Source organism: Buteo buteo, chromosome 22, assembly GCF_964188355.1.
Source record: "Buteo buteo chromosome 22, bButBut1.hap1.1, whole genome shotgun sequence".
Lineage (NCBI taxonomy): Eukaryota > Metazoa > Chordata > Aves > Accipitriformes > Accipitridae > Buteo > Buteo buteo.
In genome coordinates this window covers 25,579,404-25,601,280 of record NC_134192.1, presented here as the reverse complement: position 1 = coordinate 25,601,280, position 21,877 = coordinate 25,579,404, and the positions used below count along the sequence as shown (strand labels likewise).

The 21,877-nt window shown below is 44.4% G+C and overlaps 1 protein-coding gene across 1 annotated transcript in view; it reads left to right on the top strand.

Moving 5' to 3' along the window:
- The first annotated feature begins 2,752 nt into the window (after positions 1–2,752).
- Positions 2,753–21,877, top strand: part of MSN (moesin) — a 48,197-nt gene continuing 29,072 nt past the window's right edge. The window contains exon 1 of the mRNA XM_075054582.1: positions 2,753–2,839. Coding sequence (XP_074910683.1) covers positions 2,828–2,839 — 12 coding nt within the window. The 5' untranslated portion in view covers positions 2,753–2,827. The remainder of the gene's footprint in view (positions 2,840–21,877) is intronic.

Here is a 21,877-nt window from a genome sequence, read left to right as displayed (position 1 = left end):
GTGAGAAAGAAGTGTCTGTCATGCTGTAGAATTCACTTTGCTTTGTCTCACCCCTTCAGACTGTTTGTAGACTGATGTGGGGTCCATGACTTTTCTGTGCACACGGCCAACACCTGGCACACTGTAAGAGGGAATGCAGCTGCTTTGGATTTGATTGTTTCACTGGCAAGGGGCTTCGCTTGCATCACAGCTCCTGTCCTTACAGCTATGAAGAAAATGTTAGTTTCCTGGATGCTAAACTATGGCTCCTTAAATTTGGCAAAGAAATAGCTAGACTTTTATCATCTGAAGTTTTATCATCTTTGTGAAAAAGAATGATTAAAGGCTCCAAACAGTTACCGCAGTCTTATGAAGAAATTTTGGAAGAGAAGTCCCAATAGAAGCAGAATCAGGCTCTCCCCATCATATATGATGATGTTAGCATGCTGATGAAGAAGTCTACCCAGAGCCACCTGAATGCAGTGAGAAAGCTCACACCTAATATTCCTGGATCCAAACATGCCACTGTGGCTGCCCTCTATCATTTGTTAAAATCATGAGCAACTGCCTTTATTAATCTAGATCTCTTCTGTCAGTATCAATTTCTGTAGGCAACAAGTGGAACCCTTTCATGGAGCAGTCTTGTTTGACCTAGTCCAAGAAAGTCTTAATGTGAAAATGAGTCAGAAAAGGAAGAAAACTTGTAAAATAGGCTCTTAGGGACCCTGCAACTTCTTGTGTAGAAAAGTTACACCAATTTACATCAATCCAATTATACTGATGTTTTTTCCTATGCAGACACAGCACAGAGATTCTAGTTTAGGTGAAACCTGCACAGTCAGGTGAAGCAAACAAAGCTTATGGACCCCATTTCCATCTCCTGCCAGGTTGGCACAGGAGTAGTTTTATTACTCTCTGTAGTATTACTCCTAGTATACTCTGGGGTGAGGCAAGGCCTTGTCTCTTGCAGACTTCATTTTTCTTTTTTATAGGGTGAGAACTATTCTGCATTTTCTCTTTCTCACATTATGCTGCATGGTGAGGAAACATCACATTGAAAAGCAAATCAACACATTTTATAAGCCTCTGGTTTAAAAATTATTTGTTTTATATTACATATACTTTTACAACAATATTATTCCTTGGGGAAAAAAGAGAAACTTCCTTTCTGCAGATCCTGAGGATTTAATTATGGGTATTTACAAGGCATTTTGAGATCTTTTGAATGAACTGCAACTTTTAGAGACCTACAAAGTGTTACTATGAATCTGATGTCAATTCTCAACATACCTCAGTTTAATATTAATCCCAGCAGATTCCTGTAATCAAATTAAAGAAAACAGTTTACTCAGCAGGAATCTATGCTGAATTGTCTAGTAGAGCTTGGCTTGCTCTCTTCCTATTTTATACCTTAATTTATGTGTTCTCATATTAACACAATCTTCACTGATTCAACATGCTGGGAAAAAAGTAGGTATGAAGTACAGCTAGTCTGCATGGTCTTTCCATCAACCAAGATGTGTTAAAGATCAAAAATGTTTAGCTGCTTTGACAAGAAGACACAAATTCAAGAAAAATAGGAAGATAGGTTTCTACTTTGCTTAAAAAATAAGACATTAAATTTACTGAGTTCATTTCTTTTCCTTCTTCTGGACACAAGCTGTTAACTTTAAAAAGAATGGCTCCCCCCCCCGGGAGAAAATAGGACTGGGGTCACTGTTGGACAGTAATGTTCAAAATCCCAAATGAGATGAGATGGCTTCTTCAAATCCCCACGTAAATGCTGCACCTTTATTTCCTCCATCATGGTTCCAAACACAGATGGCAGGGGAAGCTTTGGTGAGTGGTCTGCAGCTGGTCCTCGAACTCTTTTCACCCAGGAATTCGATTGCTCATTTACACCATGTGATTGCGGCGGTGGCCTCGGAGAAGGCTTGAAGTCTTGAGGTAGTTTGCCAGCCCAGCTTCAGGGAGCCTCAGCCCCCTGTGCTGTTGGAGCACCTGGAGCGGGATGCGTGCTTCCTAGTTAAACAGCTACGAAAACCTTGTATGCGACACCATGCCCGCAGAACGTGCCGAGGCCTGAGGAGACTGTTGGCCGGGCAGCACCCCCGAGCTGCACCCCAAGCGTGTGTGACTCAGACCGAAAGAGAGACAAAAGGATCCATTGCATGTCAGAGCCGTGGTCTCACTTTGACCCATAACATAGCGTTATTTTTTAAAATAATGTTTTCAGCAAGGACCAGAAGTCCCACTGACACCCGACGCGCAAATAAATTTCAGCGCTCAGGGCTTTCTCGGCACCCAGTTCCGGGGGTGCTGGAACCCCCCGGCTTTCGCCCTGCTGGGGCCCTGCCGCCGCCTCCAAGGCCGCTCCCTTCCCAGGCCGCCTCGCAGGGGACCGCTGCCACAGGGGGGGCCTCGAACGTTTCGCCCTCCGCCCGCGGCGAGACCTCCCGGAGCCTCGGCGGCGATGCCCGGCCCGGCCTCCCCGCGCCGCATGGTCCGGCCGGGCCGGGCCGCGCCCCGCTAAGGAGGCCGGGGCCGGGGCGGGGGCGCCGCAGCTCCAGCCGCGAACGAAGGCAGCCGGGCCCGGGAGCGGGGCGGGAACCGGGAGCGGGCGCAGGAGCGGGAGCGGGGCCGGGCCCGGGAGCGGGGCGGGAACCGGGAGCGGGCGCGGGAGCGGGGCCGGGCCCGGGAGCGGGGCGGGGCCGCGCGGGGCGGGGCTCGCGCCGGGGCGGGCGGGCGGAGAGGCGCGGCGCGGAGTCCCGTTAGAAGCAGCGAGGAGCCCACAGAGAGCCCCACCGGCGCAGGAGGAGCGACCCGCCGTGTCCAGTCCGCCGGGAAGATGCCGAAAACGGTGGGTGCCGCGAGGCGGAGCGGAGCGGGGGCGGCTCAGCCACGGCGGCCGAGCGGGGCTGGCGCCCGGGGTCGGGCGGGCGTGGCGGCGCCCGGGCCTCGCGGCGGGAGGGGACGGCGGTGCCCCGGCTGCCCGCCTCGCCCGCCCGCCGGCCGGCCCGGGGCGGGGGGGGGGGCCCTGCCCGCCTGGGCTCGCCCGCGCCCCGCCCGGGAGGCGCCGGCGGCCGCCCCGGAGGGCGAGAGGAGAGGGGCGGGGGAAGGAGGGAGCCCCGGGGAGCGCGGGTCGGGCGGGCGGCGCGGGGCCGCCCGCCCGCCCCTCCATCTTGTGCTCCTGGCCCCGCCGCGGTGGGTACCTGAGGGGCCGGGCCGGGCTTGAGGCGGCTGCCGGGCCGGGGCCCCGCCCGGGCCGCGGCCGCCCGCTCGGGGCGGGCGGGTAACGGCGCGGCGGGGCAGCGCCCTGCCGAGGCCGCCCCTCCTCTCCAAGATGTCCGGTGGAGCGGCGCCTGCCGCCCGCCCCGCGGGTGCGCCCGGGATGGGGAAGGCGTGCTGGGTGAAGCTTTCTGGAGCCTGGTGGGGAGTTATCGCGTTCTATGGCCGCCTCCCGTGTGCTCTGTGAAGAGGAGAGGTTGGGGTTTTCGCAACTGGTAATTCGTCAGCTCGAGTTGCTAGGGAGCCTTGTCCCAGCTTGACTCGAAGTGTTTCTTGGCTGGAGAGATCTCGGTACTTCAGAAAGCCTGGTCAAGTCCGTACTTGACTCTCCTTCTCGCGGCAGGAGTTTGGTGACTAATGAGGAGCATGGGGTTTTTCCATTTAATTTCTCCTGGTTGGAGTAAAAGAGTTAGTCCTAGCCCTTCATTGATAAAACAGGGAGGAGCAGGCTGGAAGGCTCTGGATGTTTCCTTGCTGGGAGTGATCTGACACGGCCCAAGAACGTGTTAAGCTGAGAGCCTGTGGTTTACATAAGGGGGGGGGAAGCCCTAAACAAAACCCCACCCCTATGCAAGTGGAAGTTGAAATGGAATCCACCTTGATTTTTTTTTTTTTTACAGCTAGTTTAACTTTGTTACTTTAAAATAGGTATTAAGTACCCGTTTGACTGACTTGTGCTTTTCCTGCTGTCCTAAATGCCAGCTCTCTGAGACAAAAGCTGGATTTTTTTTTTTCTTAAACATCAACATCTTAAAGGATATCAAACTCAAGCCACTTAAAGGTTAAGGCAGTATTTTTCTGAAGCTTTAGAAAGGCCTTTCTTCACACATCAGCAATGATGAGTGGAGATTTACTTCCTAAAAAAAAAACAAGTCAAAACACAACACCCCCCCCCCCCCAACACCAGGCAACAAGTTCAGTAAGACTAATGGAAGTAGCTCAAGTTAGGGGACTTCTGTTGTAAAATGCAGTTGAGACCTTTTAGCAAGGGAGTTTACAGTTGTGATGAGTGACTTCTTTTAGTGTGACTTAGCCAAGAAATCCTGAAAGTGTTGCAGAGACACCTATGAGTCAGGGTTCCCGCTAATAGGCTGAATCCAAAAGTTATGACACTGTACTTGCAACAAGGTGCTCATTGCAGCCTCTGTATCTGCAGACACAGCCTAGGCTGGATTCATGTTCTCACTCTGCTGCTTTCTGGTTCTGACAGAGCAGTTCTGCTTTCAGAGCTTTTGAAAACTGGAACAGATAAATAAATGCAAGTGCTTTGCTGTGACACTATTGCACACCTTAGGTTCTGCAGAAGGTGGTTCAGATGTTTGTGCCTGTTGAGGTACAGAGCTGCAGGCTTCCTGCTGTATCAGCCACTAGCCTTTGGTTTCCTGCCCCATCTGGCCTAGTTGCAGACACAACTGAAATAATATTTTAAACATTATTTCTTGAGCTGTGGTTTGCAGGAACAGGATATGCTGGCATAACTGTGTAATCAGTTCTTCATGTGGAAGAAACATGACTACTAGTGTGCTAGCTTAAGATTTGTTAATAGCTACTTAATTAACAAAACAGTAAAATGCAAGTGACTTTCCTCAATCGAGGTCAAATGTGGGTGAAACTGGAGCAGTTACCTGTAGCTATATGTGGGCTTCATCACAAAAATAAATCCATTGTGAAGAAGACAGATGGAGGAAATGTTCCAGGGAACAGTTCTGGCTGGGCAGGAAAAACATTTGTGTCTAAAGTGTTTGGTAGCTCTTATCATTCATCTCACCAAGCTTACAGAACATGCTGCTGCGTGGCTTGAGCAGCAAAACCTGTTGAGTTCTGAGTCCCTACTCCTCCTTAAGATAGGCTAAATGTTAACACATCTAGCCAGAGATTGCCATTTTGTTACATGAGATTTGCTACAAGTGGCACTATGTTTTGGAGCACTATTAATAGGAATCCAAGATTAACTCTGGTAACCTTTGAACTAGTGGCACATGATTTGCTGCTGTGAAGTGTAATGTCTGCACAGTTGGGGGGGTTTGGTTGCTGCAGGCCTTGTAGGCTATGTAGAAAGTCCATCATGGATTGGCCTGCTGGTCCTGCCATGCTCTCTAGGGGAAAGCTTCACTGTTTTATCTAAAGTGATCTTATAGTTAAGAACCAACTCTGGCTTATATTTTTTTTGTTCCAAAATGTTTGCAAGATGTACACAGTTAAAGCATACACCAAAGAGCGCATATAATTCCCCCACGCACTTTGTATTGCAGAGGTATGGAAGTATTTGAGTGCTGAAATGCCTCTTGCAAGCCATTGTCAAACTCTGAAAAGTCTCTCCCCAAGTTGTGAGAAGTCTGTTTATTGGTCATGAGTAGCTCTGATCTCATGCTTACTGACTAGTGCTCTGGTCTCTCACTGAGTCATTTCAGGCTGGGCAGAGCTGGAAGTCTCACTTGGTTCCAAATCCTGATAGAAGTGAATGAGCTGTCACGTTGATGGCTAGTCCAAGCTCCATTGTCGGTTGCTTGAACTTTAGTGTTACAAAAACCATCTTAGTTGGAGGAGTGGGAAAGAAAAAGACGTTTTTTTTTCTGTACCAGTCACGCCCATTTAATGGGCTGATATTTTACTGTATTTTTAGCTATTAGAAAAAGCAATGCTTCTGTATCAGGATTCATTAACTATTTTGCCTATGAATGTACTTTGTGGCTATATGAATGGGTAGGCCACTGAACTTGAAACCTGAGCATCTGTCGTGTATGAGGTGTGCATTCAACTGTCCTATCAGTAGGGCTTGAGCAGTTCTGTTCTAGGTAGCATAGTCTTTACTCGTTGTAGAGAAGTAGGTTTAATCAGAGCTAATCTCGTGAATACAGAAAGCTTCAAACTAATGAAGTTTGGACTCCTCTTATTGCATTAGAAGAACTAAGTGTTTCTCTCAATGTTCAGAATAAGTCTCCAGGTTTCTAGGGCAAAGTGTTACTGCAGAGAAAATCAACTTGGACAAGCATGAAGTCTTTAGCACAAAGGAATAGTAAGATTGGTAGCTCTCAGCTCTATGATGCTACTTAAGATTTTTAAAAACCGTTTTTTTTTGCTGTTGCCTTTTCCCTTAATACTTTCTAAAACTCAGTGTATGGGGCCTTTGGGGACCCTGCGTGTAGCTTAAATTGATGGTCCTAATTCCCAGTTGGACCCCAAAGGTTCTTGAAGCATATCTACCTTTGTTCTTTGGAACTGCATAGGTCTGGTTAGAAGAAAGGTAACTGAGAGAATGTGGTAGGTATCAGGAGAATCCACTCGGTAATCAGTTTCATGATGTGTAGCTAGTTGCTACCAAATGCTGCAACAAGATGGCAGCTATGAGCAGAGTGCTGCAATTGTTTGGGTGATCCTTTTTTTTTTTTTTTTTTTTTTTTCCTTGTGGAATTTGCTAGAGGTCTTGAAAGCTTAGGGAGAAGGGTAGACAGTGATGGAAACCATGACTTGCAATGGATGGACACTTACTTTTCTTTTGATGCCCTGGGTTTGGATCCTGTTGTGGTATGAAGGAACACTAGAAGCATTCCAGATACCTTCTGTCTTATCTGAGGACCAGCCCTTTGGTGTTGTATCTCCTCTCCCTCATTCACTATAACTTGTGAAGCTTGGCAGCACTGACCAAAGTTAGACAAGCTTTGGTGTGACATGGGTGCTAGCTTGTTAGGCAAACTTGATCCATTGTACCTTTCTTCTAACACTATCAGATACATGGAGTTGCTGTGAAAAGGTGTGTTTGACAGCTCCCTAAGACCTTGCTTTACACAGAAGTCTGTGTTGACCCTGTTGGTGAATTTCGGATGACTTTGTATTTCAGAAACAGCAATAGCTAAAATGTGCTGAGTGTATAGTGGAACCAGGTAAACTACTGGACTCTTATGCAATGAATTATCTGTAGCTTTATACCTACCATGGGATTTTACAAGCCAGGAAAGGCCTTTACACCCTAGCTTGTATTGTATTCATCAGCTTGGTTCCTAGATTCTCCAAGAATAGCAACATTTTACCTCTTGTGCAGGTGAAGCAGTTAAGCCTGATAGTGAGCAGAAGCTTCTGTTTGGTACTTACAGGCCTTCTATGTTAGAGTTAAACGGGGAGTTTAAAGAATGCCACTGATAAATTAGTGTTCACTTTGTTTTTACTTACTGGTAAAATCTTGCTTCCACTTCTTATGGCAAGCCTTGCACCTAACTGGCAGTGTTGCCAAAACCCATCAGTTATAGTAGCTTCAGACTGTAGTGAGCAAGAACTATTCTGAGTGCCTGATCTGAGTTGGTAGTTGTGATCCATTTCTTAAAACTTTAATGTGACAGTGTTAGGCCTAAGAGTGCTTATGATACAGAGGTTCTAGAAGATTAAATGTTAGTTGAGTACTTTCTTTTGTTTTTGACTTCTTGATTTGTTGCTTGAGGCAGACGAGCAAGAAGCAGGTTGGTGAGGCGCACACAATAAAAGGAGCCCAAGGAAAGCTTTAGATCTGCTGCTTCTATTATAAGAATCCTGTGGGGAAAAGAGTGCCTAATATCAGGGGTTGGTCATCACTCACTTCTTGCAAATATCCTGTCCCCTTAGCATTTACAGGCAGTACCTTTTTTGGACCTGCAAGGGGTTGCAGCACTTTCCTTGGGGTGACTCTGCCTCGTCTGATTAATCACGCCTGAAGGTTAATTACAGTTCTTGCTTTTCTCGTGAGGATAGTTCATAAGATGTCTTAATATGGACTCCTTTTTTGACAGGAAATGGCATCACTGCCTCTAGAGGAAACTTGTTTCAGTTGTTTTATGTATAATGTCTGGTCTGAAGTGAAATCCTCCGGCACAGAGCTCACTGAAGTCCCTAGGCAGCCACCCGAAAGACAGCTGATGAACTGAAACCGTGTGATTCAAACACCCTCTGTCCTTGCTTCTTGTGAGGCTGGCTGTGCAGGGGGAGCAGGACCCTTCCCGAGTTGCTGGGCTCTGCATGTCCTTGCTGATCCACTGACACTTCTCACAGAGAAACTCCTCGGGAAGAGGTAGCTCTGGCCCTGCTCCAGGTTATAAAGGAAACTGACTAAAAGCTTCCTCTAGCGACGTCATCTCCTGGACTCTTTCCTGCCTTGGTGCAGCTCAAACAACCTTATTTGGCTGACTTCTTTTTTTCTCTGCCCCCCCCCCCCCCCGCCCCCGTGCAGCGAGAGGGCCTCCCTGAATTTGCACAATAAAGCTGTTATCTGTGCTTAATCGCTGTTCAGAGGACTACAATGGGATCTGCTTGAAAAAGAGTTCCAAGATCTCAACGCTAACTCCTCGGATCTGCGCCGCCGCCCCCCCCCCCCCCCCCCCCCCCCCGCCCCGATGTCTTGTTTCTCTGTCTGCTAAATGATTATACTGGAAATCAACATCACCCTGCGAGGAGTCGCTCTGCTGTTGCAGACACACTATTGGAAGAGAGGAAATCCCTCCCTGCCCAGGAATAATCCAGGGCAATTAACTGATGTAAATTAAGAGCACTAGTAAGCAGCCAGTTAATTGCTTGCTTTTCCCTAGGGGTGTTTGGAGCAGCAGGAATTTGCATAGTGCAGCCAATAATACTGCATCAAAGGAGTTTGTTTTTATCCCATCTGAAACTTCTAAAGCAGGCTAAAGTCTCTAGATTCATGGAAGGCTACTCTTTTGGGCAAACCTCATTGTAACACTTCTATGGCTGTTTCTAGGTGGAGTGTTTGAGTGTTTTGGAAGTTGTGGGCATAAAACCCACCCTTCTGACTCCAGTAGCTAATGCTGACTCTTACTGTAATGTTTAAAAGATTGTGCAGCAAATACTTGGCAGGGATGTAGGAAGAGACAGTCGCTGGCAGGCTTGGTGGTTATAAAACCACAGGATCAGCTGTAGCTGCTTGGAGGTTTAAAACCTGAAATTGCAGAGGTTTGGGCCTTATATTGTTGACAAGAGACAATTATGGCTTCAGCAATTGTGGATACATGGGTAGGTGATCTAGTGTTTCTTCCTTCCTATGCAGCTATGAAAGTGTGTCTTCACTTGTATGAATGTGTGATCCTCCAGTGGAGTACTGGGGTGGTCAGAAATTTCTGGCCTTTGTATAGCAGCTTGTTGAACTTGTATTAAATGGGGAGAAAACACTCTTTGAAGAGTTTTTTTAATAGTATGACTCCTGCAAAATGCTTTTTCCTAGTTGTTCCAACATCTCTGAAGCTGTAGTTGTTCTGAGGAACCTGTTTGAAAATACAAACTCTGGATGGAGGAATGATGTTCAGTTCTCATCCCATTCCCAGGCTAAGAAATAAGAGCGTTTGGCCATGCTAGGCTTCTCTCCCTTTGGCCATTGCTGGCTGACGAATAGCTACAGACAAAGGCACGGGGTGCCTGTAAAGGAGGAATGAATGAAAAAACTCCAAATCTGATGCACTCTGTAGAGAAACATGCAATTAGGCAAGAATGAGATGAGATGATGGGCTAGGAGGTGGAAGAGACAGACTCCTTTCTCTGCCAGCAGTGATTCTGTGTAGAGAAAAACAAATCTCAGAAGAGATCAGAAAGAGGATAACTGAAGTAGTGAATAAGAATGTCATGGTACATGTGATCCAGACTGATCTATACTCTCTTGCAAGTTTCTAGCTTTATTGGTCAACTTCTTTTGTAGAGGAATGCTGCTCAGGATAACGGACTTCACTGTACTGGAGTGTGAATACTGTAAAATCTCGTTGTTTGGTTTTTTCTTGTTGTTTTTCCTTTTTTTTTGTGGGGGGGGGTTAAGTTGATGTCAGAGAATCTTGTGTGCAGCGTATTAGAGAACAGCTCTTCTGCAATTGTATGCCTTCTGATGTTCTCCAGGTATTTTCTTGTTAAAGCAAACTGATGACTTCCTGCAGCCATGAGCCATTTTCGTCCATCTCTATATCACTGATTTGTCGTCTTCTCTTAAGTAAGCCCTTATGACTCACAACCTTTTTTTTCTCTGGATTGGGAGACCTAGTTACCATGGGGAAGTGACCAAGTACAGGAAAAATCTTCCATTGCAGTCTGATCAATCATTTAGTCACACTATTTAATAAATGTATTTGGTTTTATGTAACACAGGCTAATAAAGCATGGAATTCTGGGCTAAATTTTTCCTTGTCATAGTTTTTAAACTGTACTGAACTTAACTCTCTGGCATTAATTCTGTGCTTGGTTACACTGCAAAAAATGAGCTGCCAGACAAATTATTACAGTGAGGTGTCAAGGCTCTCAACATCCCCCACCCTCCGAGGTATAGCTTTTTGTTCGTAATGTCTCTAAGAATAATAAGGTATAATTTTTTTTCACCCCCTGAATATGCTATTCCGGAATAGTGAACTAAAAAAAAAAAAATCTTTTTTCCTTACTACACTGAATGTCCATCCAGCAGCCAGCCTGAAAAGACGAGAGGGTTCTGGTTGTAAGTTTTTTGTTTTTTTTTTTTTTTTCTCTATTAAAATGCAGAACTTGGTATAATCCTAAAATGATCATAATCCATGGGACTTGCAGAATGGCAGCAAATGGTTCTGAAGGCACTCTGTAAGGAAGTAAGGCAGTTCCACTGCTGCCAAATTCAAGCAGTATCAAGTTGCCCAATAAAAAAAGTGGTGACACAAAACCCACGCAAAACTTTGTGGTCCAATACATCTTCTTATATGAAAACAATCCTATTAGTATGACAACTCACTGGCAACCTTGGAGTTCCAGTTAGAAATGATAGAGAAGGAAGGATTTTTACATATGTATTAAAAGTAAGGGTTTACTTACTAATCCATTAAGCAGACACTTTAATGAATGGTTGACCTGTTCACATGCAAGTTAGCAAGAGGCACATGGTATAGAATTCTTTGTATAGACATGTATAGAAATGCTTCCTCCCTGTGTGCAAGAGGTGGTTCTTGCAGAAGTTGACCAATGGTGTGTCTGTGCAGGAAAACTGACCAAGTACTGGTGCTCCAGATAATTTTTTTTTTTTTTTTTTTTGGTGGAGGGTAGTTAGCAAAGTGATGCTGACCATTGGTCAAAAAAGGGTCAGCAAATCAAAATTTTTCATAAAAGGGTAATAATAAATACGCTTAATATTTATTTCAATTGTACGAAGATGTTCTAAATTGAACTTAAGCTAAAAGGAAACTTCCACTCTCATCCTTCCCTTCCCCATATTTTAAACAAGAATTTTCATCCGCTGACATTTTGGATATTGGAGGCATGGATATAGTTTCAGGTGCTCACTCATTTTCTTGATGAGTTTCTTCTTGCTTTCATATTGTATCTTGAACATAGAACTTCAAGGTTGTTAGAGTAGCTTTGTAAAGGTGGAAACTGGAAAGTTAAAGGTTCTTAGTGAACTTGGTTTCTGTAGCTTCCTTCAAAGGAGATAAAGTGTTTTTCTGTCTTAGGATGCATAAGAGCTTTTAACTTTTGAGGGATTTTTTTCCTGTAATGAAACTACTTTCTGTTCAACATGGCTGCAATATACAATAGTGTGTTTTATCTTTTTGTTGGTCTCTAAAAGAAATGGATAGCACTGTCCATCACAACCTCTACTTAGAATAGAATATTTCAGTTGGAAGGGATCTACAAGGATCATCTAGTCCAACTGCCTGACCAATTCAGGGCTGACCAAAAGTTGAAGCATGTTATTAAGGGCATTGTCCAAATGCCTCTTAAACACTGACCCACTTGGGGGATCATCGACCACCTCTCCAAGAAGCCTGTTGCAGTGTTTGACCACCCTCTTTCTAAGGAAAAGCTTCCTAATGTCCAGTCTAAACCTCCTCTGATGCAGCTTTGAGCCATTCCCATGCATCCTATCACTGGTTCCCAGGGAGAAGAGCTCAGCACCTCCCTCTCCACGTCCCCTCCTCAGGAAGCTGTAGAGAGCAATGAGGTCGCCCCTCAGCCTCCTTTTCTCCAGACTAGACAAACCCAGAGTCCTCAGCTGCTCCTCACAGGACATGCCTTCCAGCGCTGTCACCAGCTTGGTTGCCCTCCTCTGGACACGTTCAAGCAGCTTCACATCCTCCTTAAATGGTGGGGCCCAGAACTGCACACAGTACTCCAGGTGAGGCCGCACCAATGCTGAATACAGCAGGATAATCCCCTCTTTTGACCGGCTGGTCATGCTGTGTTTGATGCCCCCCAGGATGTGGTTTGTCCTCTTGGCTGCCAGGGCACGCTGCTGGCTCCTATTGAGCCTGCTGCTGACCAGCACCCCCGGGTTCCTTTCTGCAGGGCTGCTTTCCAGCCACTCCTCTCCCAATTTAGACTTGTGCCCGGTGTTACTCCATCCCAGGTGCAGAATGCTTGTTAAGTTTCATGCCATTGATGATTGCCTAATGCTCCAATCTATCTAGATCCCTCTGCAAGGCCTCTTGACCCTCGAGAGGGCCAATGGCATCTCCCAGTTTGGTATCATTAGCAAACTTGCTAATGGTGCGTTTGACTCCTGCATCCAGATCATTGATAAAAATGTTGAACAGAAGTGGCCCTAGAATTGAGCCCTGAGGAACACCACTGGTGACTAGTTGCCAGCCAGATGTAGCCCCATTCACTGCAGCCCTTTGAGCCCTGCCCTCCAACCAGTTCTTCACCCAGCACACTGTGAACTTGCTTATCTCACAGTTGGATGACTGATCCAGAAGGATGCTGTGAGGGACATAATCAAAAGCCTTACTAAAATCCGGAAAAACTACATCCACCACCTTCTCTTCATCCGTTAGGTGGATGACCTTAACATAGAAGGATATCAAATTATTTAGGACTTTCCCTTTGTGAACCTGTGTTGGCTGTGTCTGATGATTGCGTTGTCCTTTAAGTGCCTTTCAACTACTTGATTAATCTAGTTAATATCTGACCACTAAAACAGATCTTCTAGTAACTATATGTCAAGAAAGCAAAATTGCCTGGAAAGCTGGATGGGTTGAAAGAAACTTGTTTGTATTGTAGCTTATAGCGCAGCTGAGACAATAGAATACTCAGTGTCTAAGCAATAACAACATGCAAAATCATGACTGGTTTGGTGTATGTGGTTGGTTTGTGTGTGGTGTTTTTGTTTGGTTTTTTAAACCCAAAGTTGTCCTTTAGGGATGATACTAGGTTAGATTACTCATTATATTCATATGTTCCACTAAGTTTTGTTTGACAGCGTTAATTAATGGAGATGCTGTGCAGGACACATAAGAAAGGTGTTGCTTTTCTAGTTTACTGTTTGTAACTACCATATGGTACGTACCAAATATTAAGATAACTTTGTGCTCTGAGATGAGATCAAAAGCTTAAGCATCAATAACTATTTTGCCAACATCTGGTTATTTCTTTTGCCCCTACATATACCTTTATATTAACAAAATGTAAAATCACTTGAAAAAGAGGACTGGTTCACTTCATTTGATTATTGGGTAGATAATGAGAACTATAGCTGAGGTGTATTGAATCCAGTGTCTGGCTGTATTCAGTGCTCTGTGGCTAGAGTTACTAGGATCAGAGCTTACCTCAAGCTGAGAAACGTTTCTTCCATTTCTGAAAATGTGCTGTGTGAACAACTGGTTTTTTTTGTTGCAGGATCTGTGTTTTTCACCAAGGAGCACTCAACATGTGAATTTGTTTGCATTGGTGAAATACAGGAAGCAGAGAGCAGTAAAATTATTGCATTCTAGGCAATATCCACAATCTCCTAGAGAACCAGAAGCTGCAGTATGAATGAACTGTTACACATGACTGCTCATTTTGTGAGCTGCCTCAAAAACAGTAAGGTTACTAATAGCTTGAGTAATGGGGTCTGAAAAGGCTAGCATTACTTATAATACCTGAAAGCTCCGAGTCCATGGTTGGGAAGGTAGTAGACTTTGAGAGCATTCTTATTCAGCACCATAAACCACTTTATCACTAAACCAAGAAAACACTCGAGTAAGCAATGTGTCTTAGTCCTCCAGTCCTGTTGTGCTGCCTTTATTATGGGAACTGGACTGTAACTTAGGCTTTCCTGGAATACTGAGATGACAAGCTTTCCTTGCTGCTGTAACGTTAGTCCTTTGCTCCAAAGAGCAAGTAAGAAGCCTCTGTTACCTGAACTTGATATTCAAAAAATCCAGAAGTGTTTACTGCCTGCTGATGTAATCTTTTTTTTTTTGGCTTAAAACACTAAACTGCACCTCAAACTGATAGTATTCTGACCCAGCCACGACAAACTGGGAAGCAGTAAGCTCTAGCAGTAAGTTCCTGAAGACTCAGAATTTTCTAACTCTTCTTTTAATGACTTGCCACTGCAAGTGTTTTAGGCTATGTGAAATCTATAGACATCAATATCTTCTGCACCGATGGGCACAATGTATGCCTAGGGTGTTGTGGTGACAGCCATACATGCGGAAGTGAGTTAAAGCTCAAAACCCCCCAAGTTTGTCGTTTTTTTTTTCTTTATCTTGATCTGTGGTTTGTTACTAACATCTGAAGTTGAAGGTTGAGCGCAAGCTGCAATGCGATGTATTATGTTCAGTTTGAATACCCCTTTGCACACCCAACAGAAAAGGGTAGAGATCTTTTTCCAATGAGGATACCTGTCAGCATCTTCAGCTGTAAGAATGTATCACTGTACTGTCTGTCTTGAATCTCTCTGTCAAAAGATACAGCAAACAGAAGGACTAAGTAACTTTCAAATCATCAAAAGATCAGAGCAATCAACTGAAGATGAGATGTCCTGAACAATACTTGCTTCAGCATCAGGCACAGGAAATACGATGCTATCTTAGCGTTTGTTCTGACAAATGCTAAATAATCAAGTAGAAATATGACAGAAGGCTGTCCTGCTTTTCCTTTGCTGCTTCGGTTCTGACAAATTTAATATATAGGCTTTGTTGCTTGCTCTGTACTTTGTTCACCTTTGTGCAAAGTCTCTTCTGCCACCAAGTAGTCAGAGGAGGTGACCAGCCACTGCTCCCATGGCTAAGCTTTGAAAGTGTCTTTCTTTCATACTGCAAAAAAAGCTGGTTGGTGGGTGTGTCTTCTTTTTATATAGAACCCCTCAAATTCCTATAAGGTATTTCAGATTTAAGAATCACTGCATCATAGCTTGCTGCTTAGTAAGCTGACTCCCTCAGTTTGGAGGAGGAGTGCATGATATGTGACTTTCCTTTGTATCTTGGGACTGTGTGCTGCTTTACTCTGTCCTTTCAAGTTTATCCTTATCTCTTTGCAAATGGCTAGGTGCAAATGCTTTGGTCTCGGAAGAGTTTGGCATAGAGGACTTTGCAGTGAAATGCTTTTACAATATTCTAATGACAGCTTTGATTTAGCAGTGTTTGGAAGGATTTGAAAATAATTTGGATCTGAGGGGATTCAGGCAGTCTTGTAAACCAAGTGATTTCATTGGTCTGCCATTCCCTTAGAGAAAGATGGGCTATTAGATGTGTTAGTGTGGATCTCTGCTTTCACAGAGACAAACCTGAGCAAGAGTAGTGTAGCTGCTCTTACTGCTCCTAGTGTTCTGGAGATGTGCAGTTGGGGATGAGGTATCTGGATGCAGGAATGTTGAAGGCACCCCAGGCTTTGATCAAAGTTGAATTAATGCCCACAAATTCTATGCTGCTGTTCCTAAAAACTGAAAACATAACAAAAAGCAACCCTATACGCCAGGTCTGAATAAGAGCTAAGCTCTCAAGTTGACTTATGAATGCTCCTTGCAGAAGGTTGCTTTGCTGCCTGCCTGCCTCGGGTTAGTCTAGGAAGTTTTACTGTTTGCTTTCGTAAGTTATATTTGCATGTATGTTGACTTACACAGGAGATGTACTCAGCATCTGGCTATTTCTTTTCTACTACTCAGTTGTGTTTCTCAGTTTTGACCTCTAGCTTTGGGAAGACCACTAACCGTTCAACTTATCTGTATGTTTGGCTGCATAAAGGTAGTCCATAACATCTCTTTGTAGAGGAGGTTTAAAGGTTCTAAATATTGAAACTGCAAATCATGTAAGGAAATTGCTCCTGCCCGCTTGATACAAGAAGTCAGTTTCTGCTGTCATCATTATAAATGCTTAAGCCAATGCAGGGTAGCTCCTCAACAGTGTCTGCAGTCTTGTAGAATTGCTGAAGAAATTAAGCTGAGAGAGAACCCTAGAAGTAATTTGGTCCAACCCCATGCTCAGAACAAGGCCAATTTCAAAGTTGGATCATTTTCTAAGTTAGATTGGATTGTTCGGGGTCTTGTTTTTGGTAACAGCGCGACAATAGTTCTTGACAAAGATAACTTGGAAAGTACTGGAATTCGTGAAGTATGATGTAGGTGCCTGGAAGTTCTTAACCTCATCCTCTAGAGTGCAGAGGCATGGAGAAAGTAAAAGAGCTAGTCAAGTATAATGATTAAAAACTATCAAAAGCAAACCCTTTTTCAAGGAACTCTTAATATAAGCCCAGTTACTTGTGAGTACAGCTATCTCACCAGTTGTGTTTGCTGGTACAGGGTGATCTATGCAGGCATCTCCGTTTATGTCCAGGCATTATTCTAAAAACACTTCCCCACGCAAAGCTAGGATAGGCCAGAAGATGATATCAAGCTGCGAGAGTCCTGAGGCAGTATGTTACTGATGCATTTGATAGTTGCTTCTTAGCAATGCTTATAGCACTGTTTCTGAATGTGCTGCCCTGTAGCAAACTGGGAATAGCTTGAATCTGTAGCAGTCACTGGAAGTCTGAGGCTTTATTCTGTACTTTAAATTGTGACTGTGCCTCTGTAAAACTGTATACAACTACAGCCTTTAACCGAAGACCACCAGCTATGAATTACATTCAGGTAGCTGTAACTTTTTTCTTAATAGACTCTTTGAGAATACCCTGAAACGTTAAAGAAGAAATACTCTGGAGTGGAAGGGGTAATTAAGTATTTTCTTATATTTAAGAAAAAAAAAAGTTTTGTTTTTTTTCTTCAGTTTAGCCAGGCTTCTGTGAAAGGCTATGTGATGCAGAATGTTATTTATTTTTGCATCTGAAACAGTCTAAGCGATACTGTCTACCATGGTTGGTTTTTGGCTGCTTGGTCTCGTGGTGTCTGCCTGATCTATGGAATGTCCAGCTATCATCTACCTTTAATTCTGTGCATTGTAAGAGTGGTATGTGATGGACCTGTATTTAAAAGGAATACATGTTAATAAATCTTACACTTGACCACTAGGATTCCTGGGCATTTAGCAGTGTTTTCATGCATGCATCTAGGTCTCAGGTGATAACTGCAGTTTATCAGGCATTCTTTTCAAATAGCCCAATTTCAAACAGTGTATTTTAAGAGATGTATGAGTGTGAACTTGAGTGTGCATTTATTGCAGTCTTTAATCAACTAGATCAACTTGGTTGCATGTTTGAGAGCTTTGATTTGCTGCCACTGTAAAGTTTTGGTCCCATCTGTGTGTTCCTGCCTTGCACATCCTCAGATAGACCGACTCAATAGTGCATCAGTTCTGTTCTGCTAGGTCAGCAGAAAACTGGGTTAATGGCATGAGCAAATCTGGCTTGATGAGGGATAAAATCTCATCAAGGGGTTGTGTATCAGAGCTACTGCAAGGGATAAGGCAGGAGTGCCTGGGAGCGAGGAAAAAGAAGTGGTTCAACAGCTTGGCCCATCTTGTCCAATTGTACCCCAAAAACCATCTTACCCTTCCCTCTTCCTGTAATCTGTGCCAGTAGCAGTGCCCCTCTATAAAGGTAGTGGATGGGACCAATGAAATTATTCTGCTGGAAAAAATAACAGATGAGCTATTCTCAGCCTGATTCATTCTTTGGTCCTGCTTCTGGTGTAGTCATGGAACGCCAAGATGAACCCAAAGGTGGCAGTGGGGGGTTGCAGGCTGTTTGGGATGGTTTGCCGTGGTGGTGACACCACACCCTGTGGTGCTGGCACTGCTCTCGGTGGCTCCTGGAGCAGCTCTGTGCCTGTTTGGGAGCCTTTTGGGATTGGGGGTTCTGTGTATCCTGGTGGTGTAGCCAATCTCCTCTATATTAGGAAAGCTGAAGTGCTTGAACTAGATGGAGCTTAAAATAACAAAAGGTACTTCAGCAATCACAAGCTGGTCTTTTATAAACTACGTACAGTCCCAACAGAGCTATTTAAAACCTAAAATAGGTTGGTGGCAAGGGAAGCAAATGTGGGTGGGGAAACTGAATACTGAAGCGTAGAACTGAGCTATTTCAGGGAAATCCTGCATTTTAGGGAACCGTGACCTAAATAGATATGAAAAGGCAGCCAGCCTAAATGGGACCCTGTACCGAAAGGAAGTTGCAGGATTTGTCTAGCACACTGGAAATGATAAAACTGAAAATCACAGGATGATGAAACAGCTTTACCTCACACTTGACTGTGCCTGCAGTTAAATTCGGAGGGATGGCTCATAGTCTGGGCAGTCAGAACCCACAGTAAGGCTGTGTTCTAGCTCCTGGAAGTCTGGCTATTGTTCAGATATTCAGTGAGTGCTGTGAGCTGGCCAAGAACTTGATGTGCCACACCCAGGCAGTGCTTTGGATGTCTGAAACAGGCAGTCCTGTGTTCAGCTACCCCTGTCATTACCCGTGGGCTGAAATGCTAGGTGTCTTTGGGTTGAAAGACAGAGAAGCATGTGAAACAGATAAGCATGCTTCTGATTTGTTCATCCAAACATGAGAATCCTTTGGAAGGAAGAGCTCAGTCACAGCAGTTATCTTCATGCTGTCTTCCCTGTGGAAAGTCTCTTGAAAGATAAGCAGAGTGTCTGAGCTTAGTTTTTTTATTTGTCCTCAATTCCAAGTTACCTCTAAACCAATTCCTAACTGCAGGTGAATTTAGAGACCTTTACATAGGGGATGAGTATTTAGTCTGTTAGCTCATGAACCTCAAGTACTTACTCTACATGTGGTGCCTCTATGCAGCTCACACTTGTCTTGTTAGCATCCTGTCTTGATCTTGTTTTGAGCCCCTTCCAGCAAAATAGCTGCTTGTAATTTTGGCAGACATCCACTGGATGCTAGGTTTGGAAAGCTTATTGGCTGTCTGGAAATGTGTCTTGGCTACCAGGCTCGTCTGCTTAACCCCTTGAACTGGGTCTTTGCAGCTGTTAAATGGTACTGGGAAATCCCCGGCCTTTGGAATGGAGCTTGGGAGGGAAGAACTAGACTAAGGCAAGTTTAGGGGTGGGGAAGAAACTGCTCTTTTAAAAGTCTTCTCAGAAAATCTGAAATGCTTCTAGTGGTAGTGGGGAGTACTGGAACTGTTTTGCTGGTTAAGTTATGGCAGTAGCAGCCAGGATCATAACACTAGTGTGCCGCATACAATTTTTTTTTGGGGGGGGGGGGGGGGGAGAGCAGGCGGTGGCGGCAGCACAAAATACTTGTTTGTAACCTGTGAATAGGATTGCCTAGGAGGGGCACGCAATAGCTGTGAGGAATGTCAGCTGTACCACTGCTGGCATTTCAAACACGCCCACTGCCCTGCTGACTGCCTTTCAGTTGAAGAGCTTTAGCTAGGGATGTGGTTAAGCTCAGACATGTGAAGTACAACTGCCAACCCTACTATTAGTGTGCAGAGGCCATAATGGGCATATACTAGTTCTCCAGAGAACAGCACCTTCTAACAGGCGCAAACCAAATGGGTGTTCACAAAAAAACCCCCACCAACCCAAACAAAACCCAAAGCTACCCAGAGTGTAGAAGTTGAATGATGGCAACTGCATATGGCTAGATTTTGCTTTGAGTTCTACCTCCTGATCCAGATGTTGTGGAAATGGGGTCATGTTTTTTTCCCCATGATTTTTTTAAATCTCATTCTGGGTTTTGACTTGGTAAAGGATGTTCTCTATAAGTAGCTCAAACAACAGGTACAAAAATAGTTATTCTAAGGGCCTCTTCAAGCTAGCTCTAAAGAAATAGCAAACAGCAATGTTAATGGCTTGGAACAGCTACAGGAAAGCAAAGGGAGGTGCATGAGGAATCTATTTATGAGAAAGGAAATGGCAAAAATAGAGGAATTGATCCATTGCACAAGGTTATAAGTTGTGTAATAAGTGGCATACAAGTATCTGGATTTGACTGTAACTGTGGGGATCCACCCATGGCTGCTTTCTTTTACTGGCTTAGTACTCTCATCTTGCAACTCCTTTTGTCAAATTGAAACTTGTTTGCCCTCTGGACAGGGTGGCAAGCTGCTAGCAGCCATGGTGTTGAAATACCACTGGTAGGATGTGACTACTTACTATCTGCTTGGTTGAAAAGGAGGGAATTGTATTCAAGTAGCTTTAACTTGGAAACATGTCATTAATGATTTTGGAAGCCATGCTGTGTAGGGGGTAGGGGAATTCCCTGGGGGGTTTTGTTGTTGGTGGGGTTTTTATGTTTTTAATTGTTTTGAATGAGTAACTTTGTAGATAATCTTCTTGTAAAGTAGAATTTTTATTCCTGAAAAAGTTGCCAGCCCAAATCAGATCACTAATTAAACTGGGTAAGTGATGCCTCCAGAGTTCTGAAATTTTGAGTTCTCCAACCTATTAAGAAGCATTGGCATAGCCGTGGCTTTGTGTGGCTCTGTGTTCTTGCATTAATGGTGTGTGCTTGCTGGTACTAATTGAAGACAGCTTTGGACCTTTGAAATGTTGGTTGAGAAAACTGAAAAGTTGGGGCAGGGTGGGCGAGTGAAGTCTTCTAAGGTAAAGCAACTGCAAATGTTAGCCCCTTTGCATAAGGAATAGGCTTTTCTGAAGCCCTCTTGTGAGCTCTGTGAACGTGGTTTGAAGGAGACCTCATTTTTCAGAGAGACTGTCCTTGGGGGTAATAAATCTGATTCTCTGCAACTTGAGGCGGCGGGGGGAGCCCTAGTTTATATAAGGATGCCTGAAGTAGACTCCCTGCCTACATACGAGTAACGGATTTCTGGACTGATGGACATGTCCTGCAAGGAGGATCCCCTTGGTCTCCATTTGGTTACCCTGTACTCAGGCCCCTCTGGTATTGATCAGTTGCAAAGGGGAACTTACACACAAAGGTAGTTGTGGCTTCTCGCACTTGGTCTTGAGAACCAGAAAAGCAACAACATAATTGCTGTGTTGCTCTGCTCTGCAGGCATTACCTTTTCAACGGAAGCAAGTTTCTTTCCAAAGAAACTGATTGTGGTTTTTTCATGGGAACATTCCTGTTTACCACAGGCTGTATGGAAGAATTTTATTTTCCTTATCACTGGGAGATGAGCAGTCCAAATTAATCTCGGAATGGTCTCTTGTGTTAACAGCCAAACAAATACATATTTGGGCTCTGACACTACAGTATGACAGGGTTTATATTAGGATAAACCACTTGGTTTCCTTTTTGAAACTGACTGCTTTAGCATTATATTTGGTACCAGATTTTTAGATCCACCTCAGTCAATCTCTACTCCTTACCCTTTTCAAGATTAGGGATTGGCTCTTTCAACCACCAGATACAATGCCTGCTATAAACCCTGTCAGAAAACTTGTATGCTGTTGGAGTGGACACAGAATCAGCGTATTTTGAACCTCTTTATCAGATAAAGCAGAAATTTGCTGCTCTTCCAAGCTCTGCATGCGGCAGAGGTACTTCTAAAAACTTCTGTGTCAAGTCACCAAGTGCT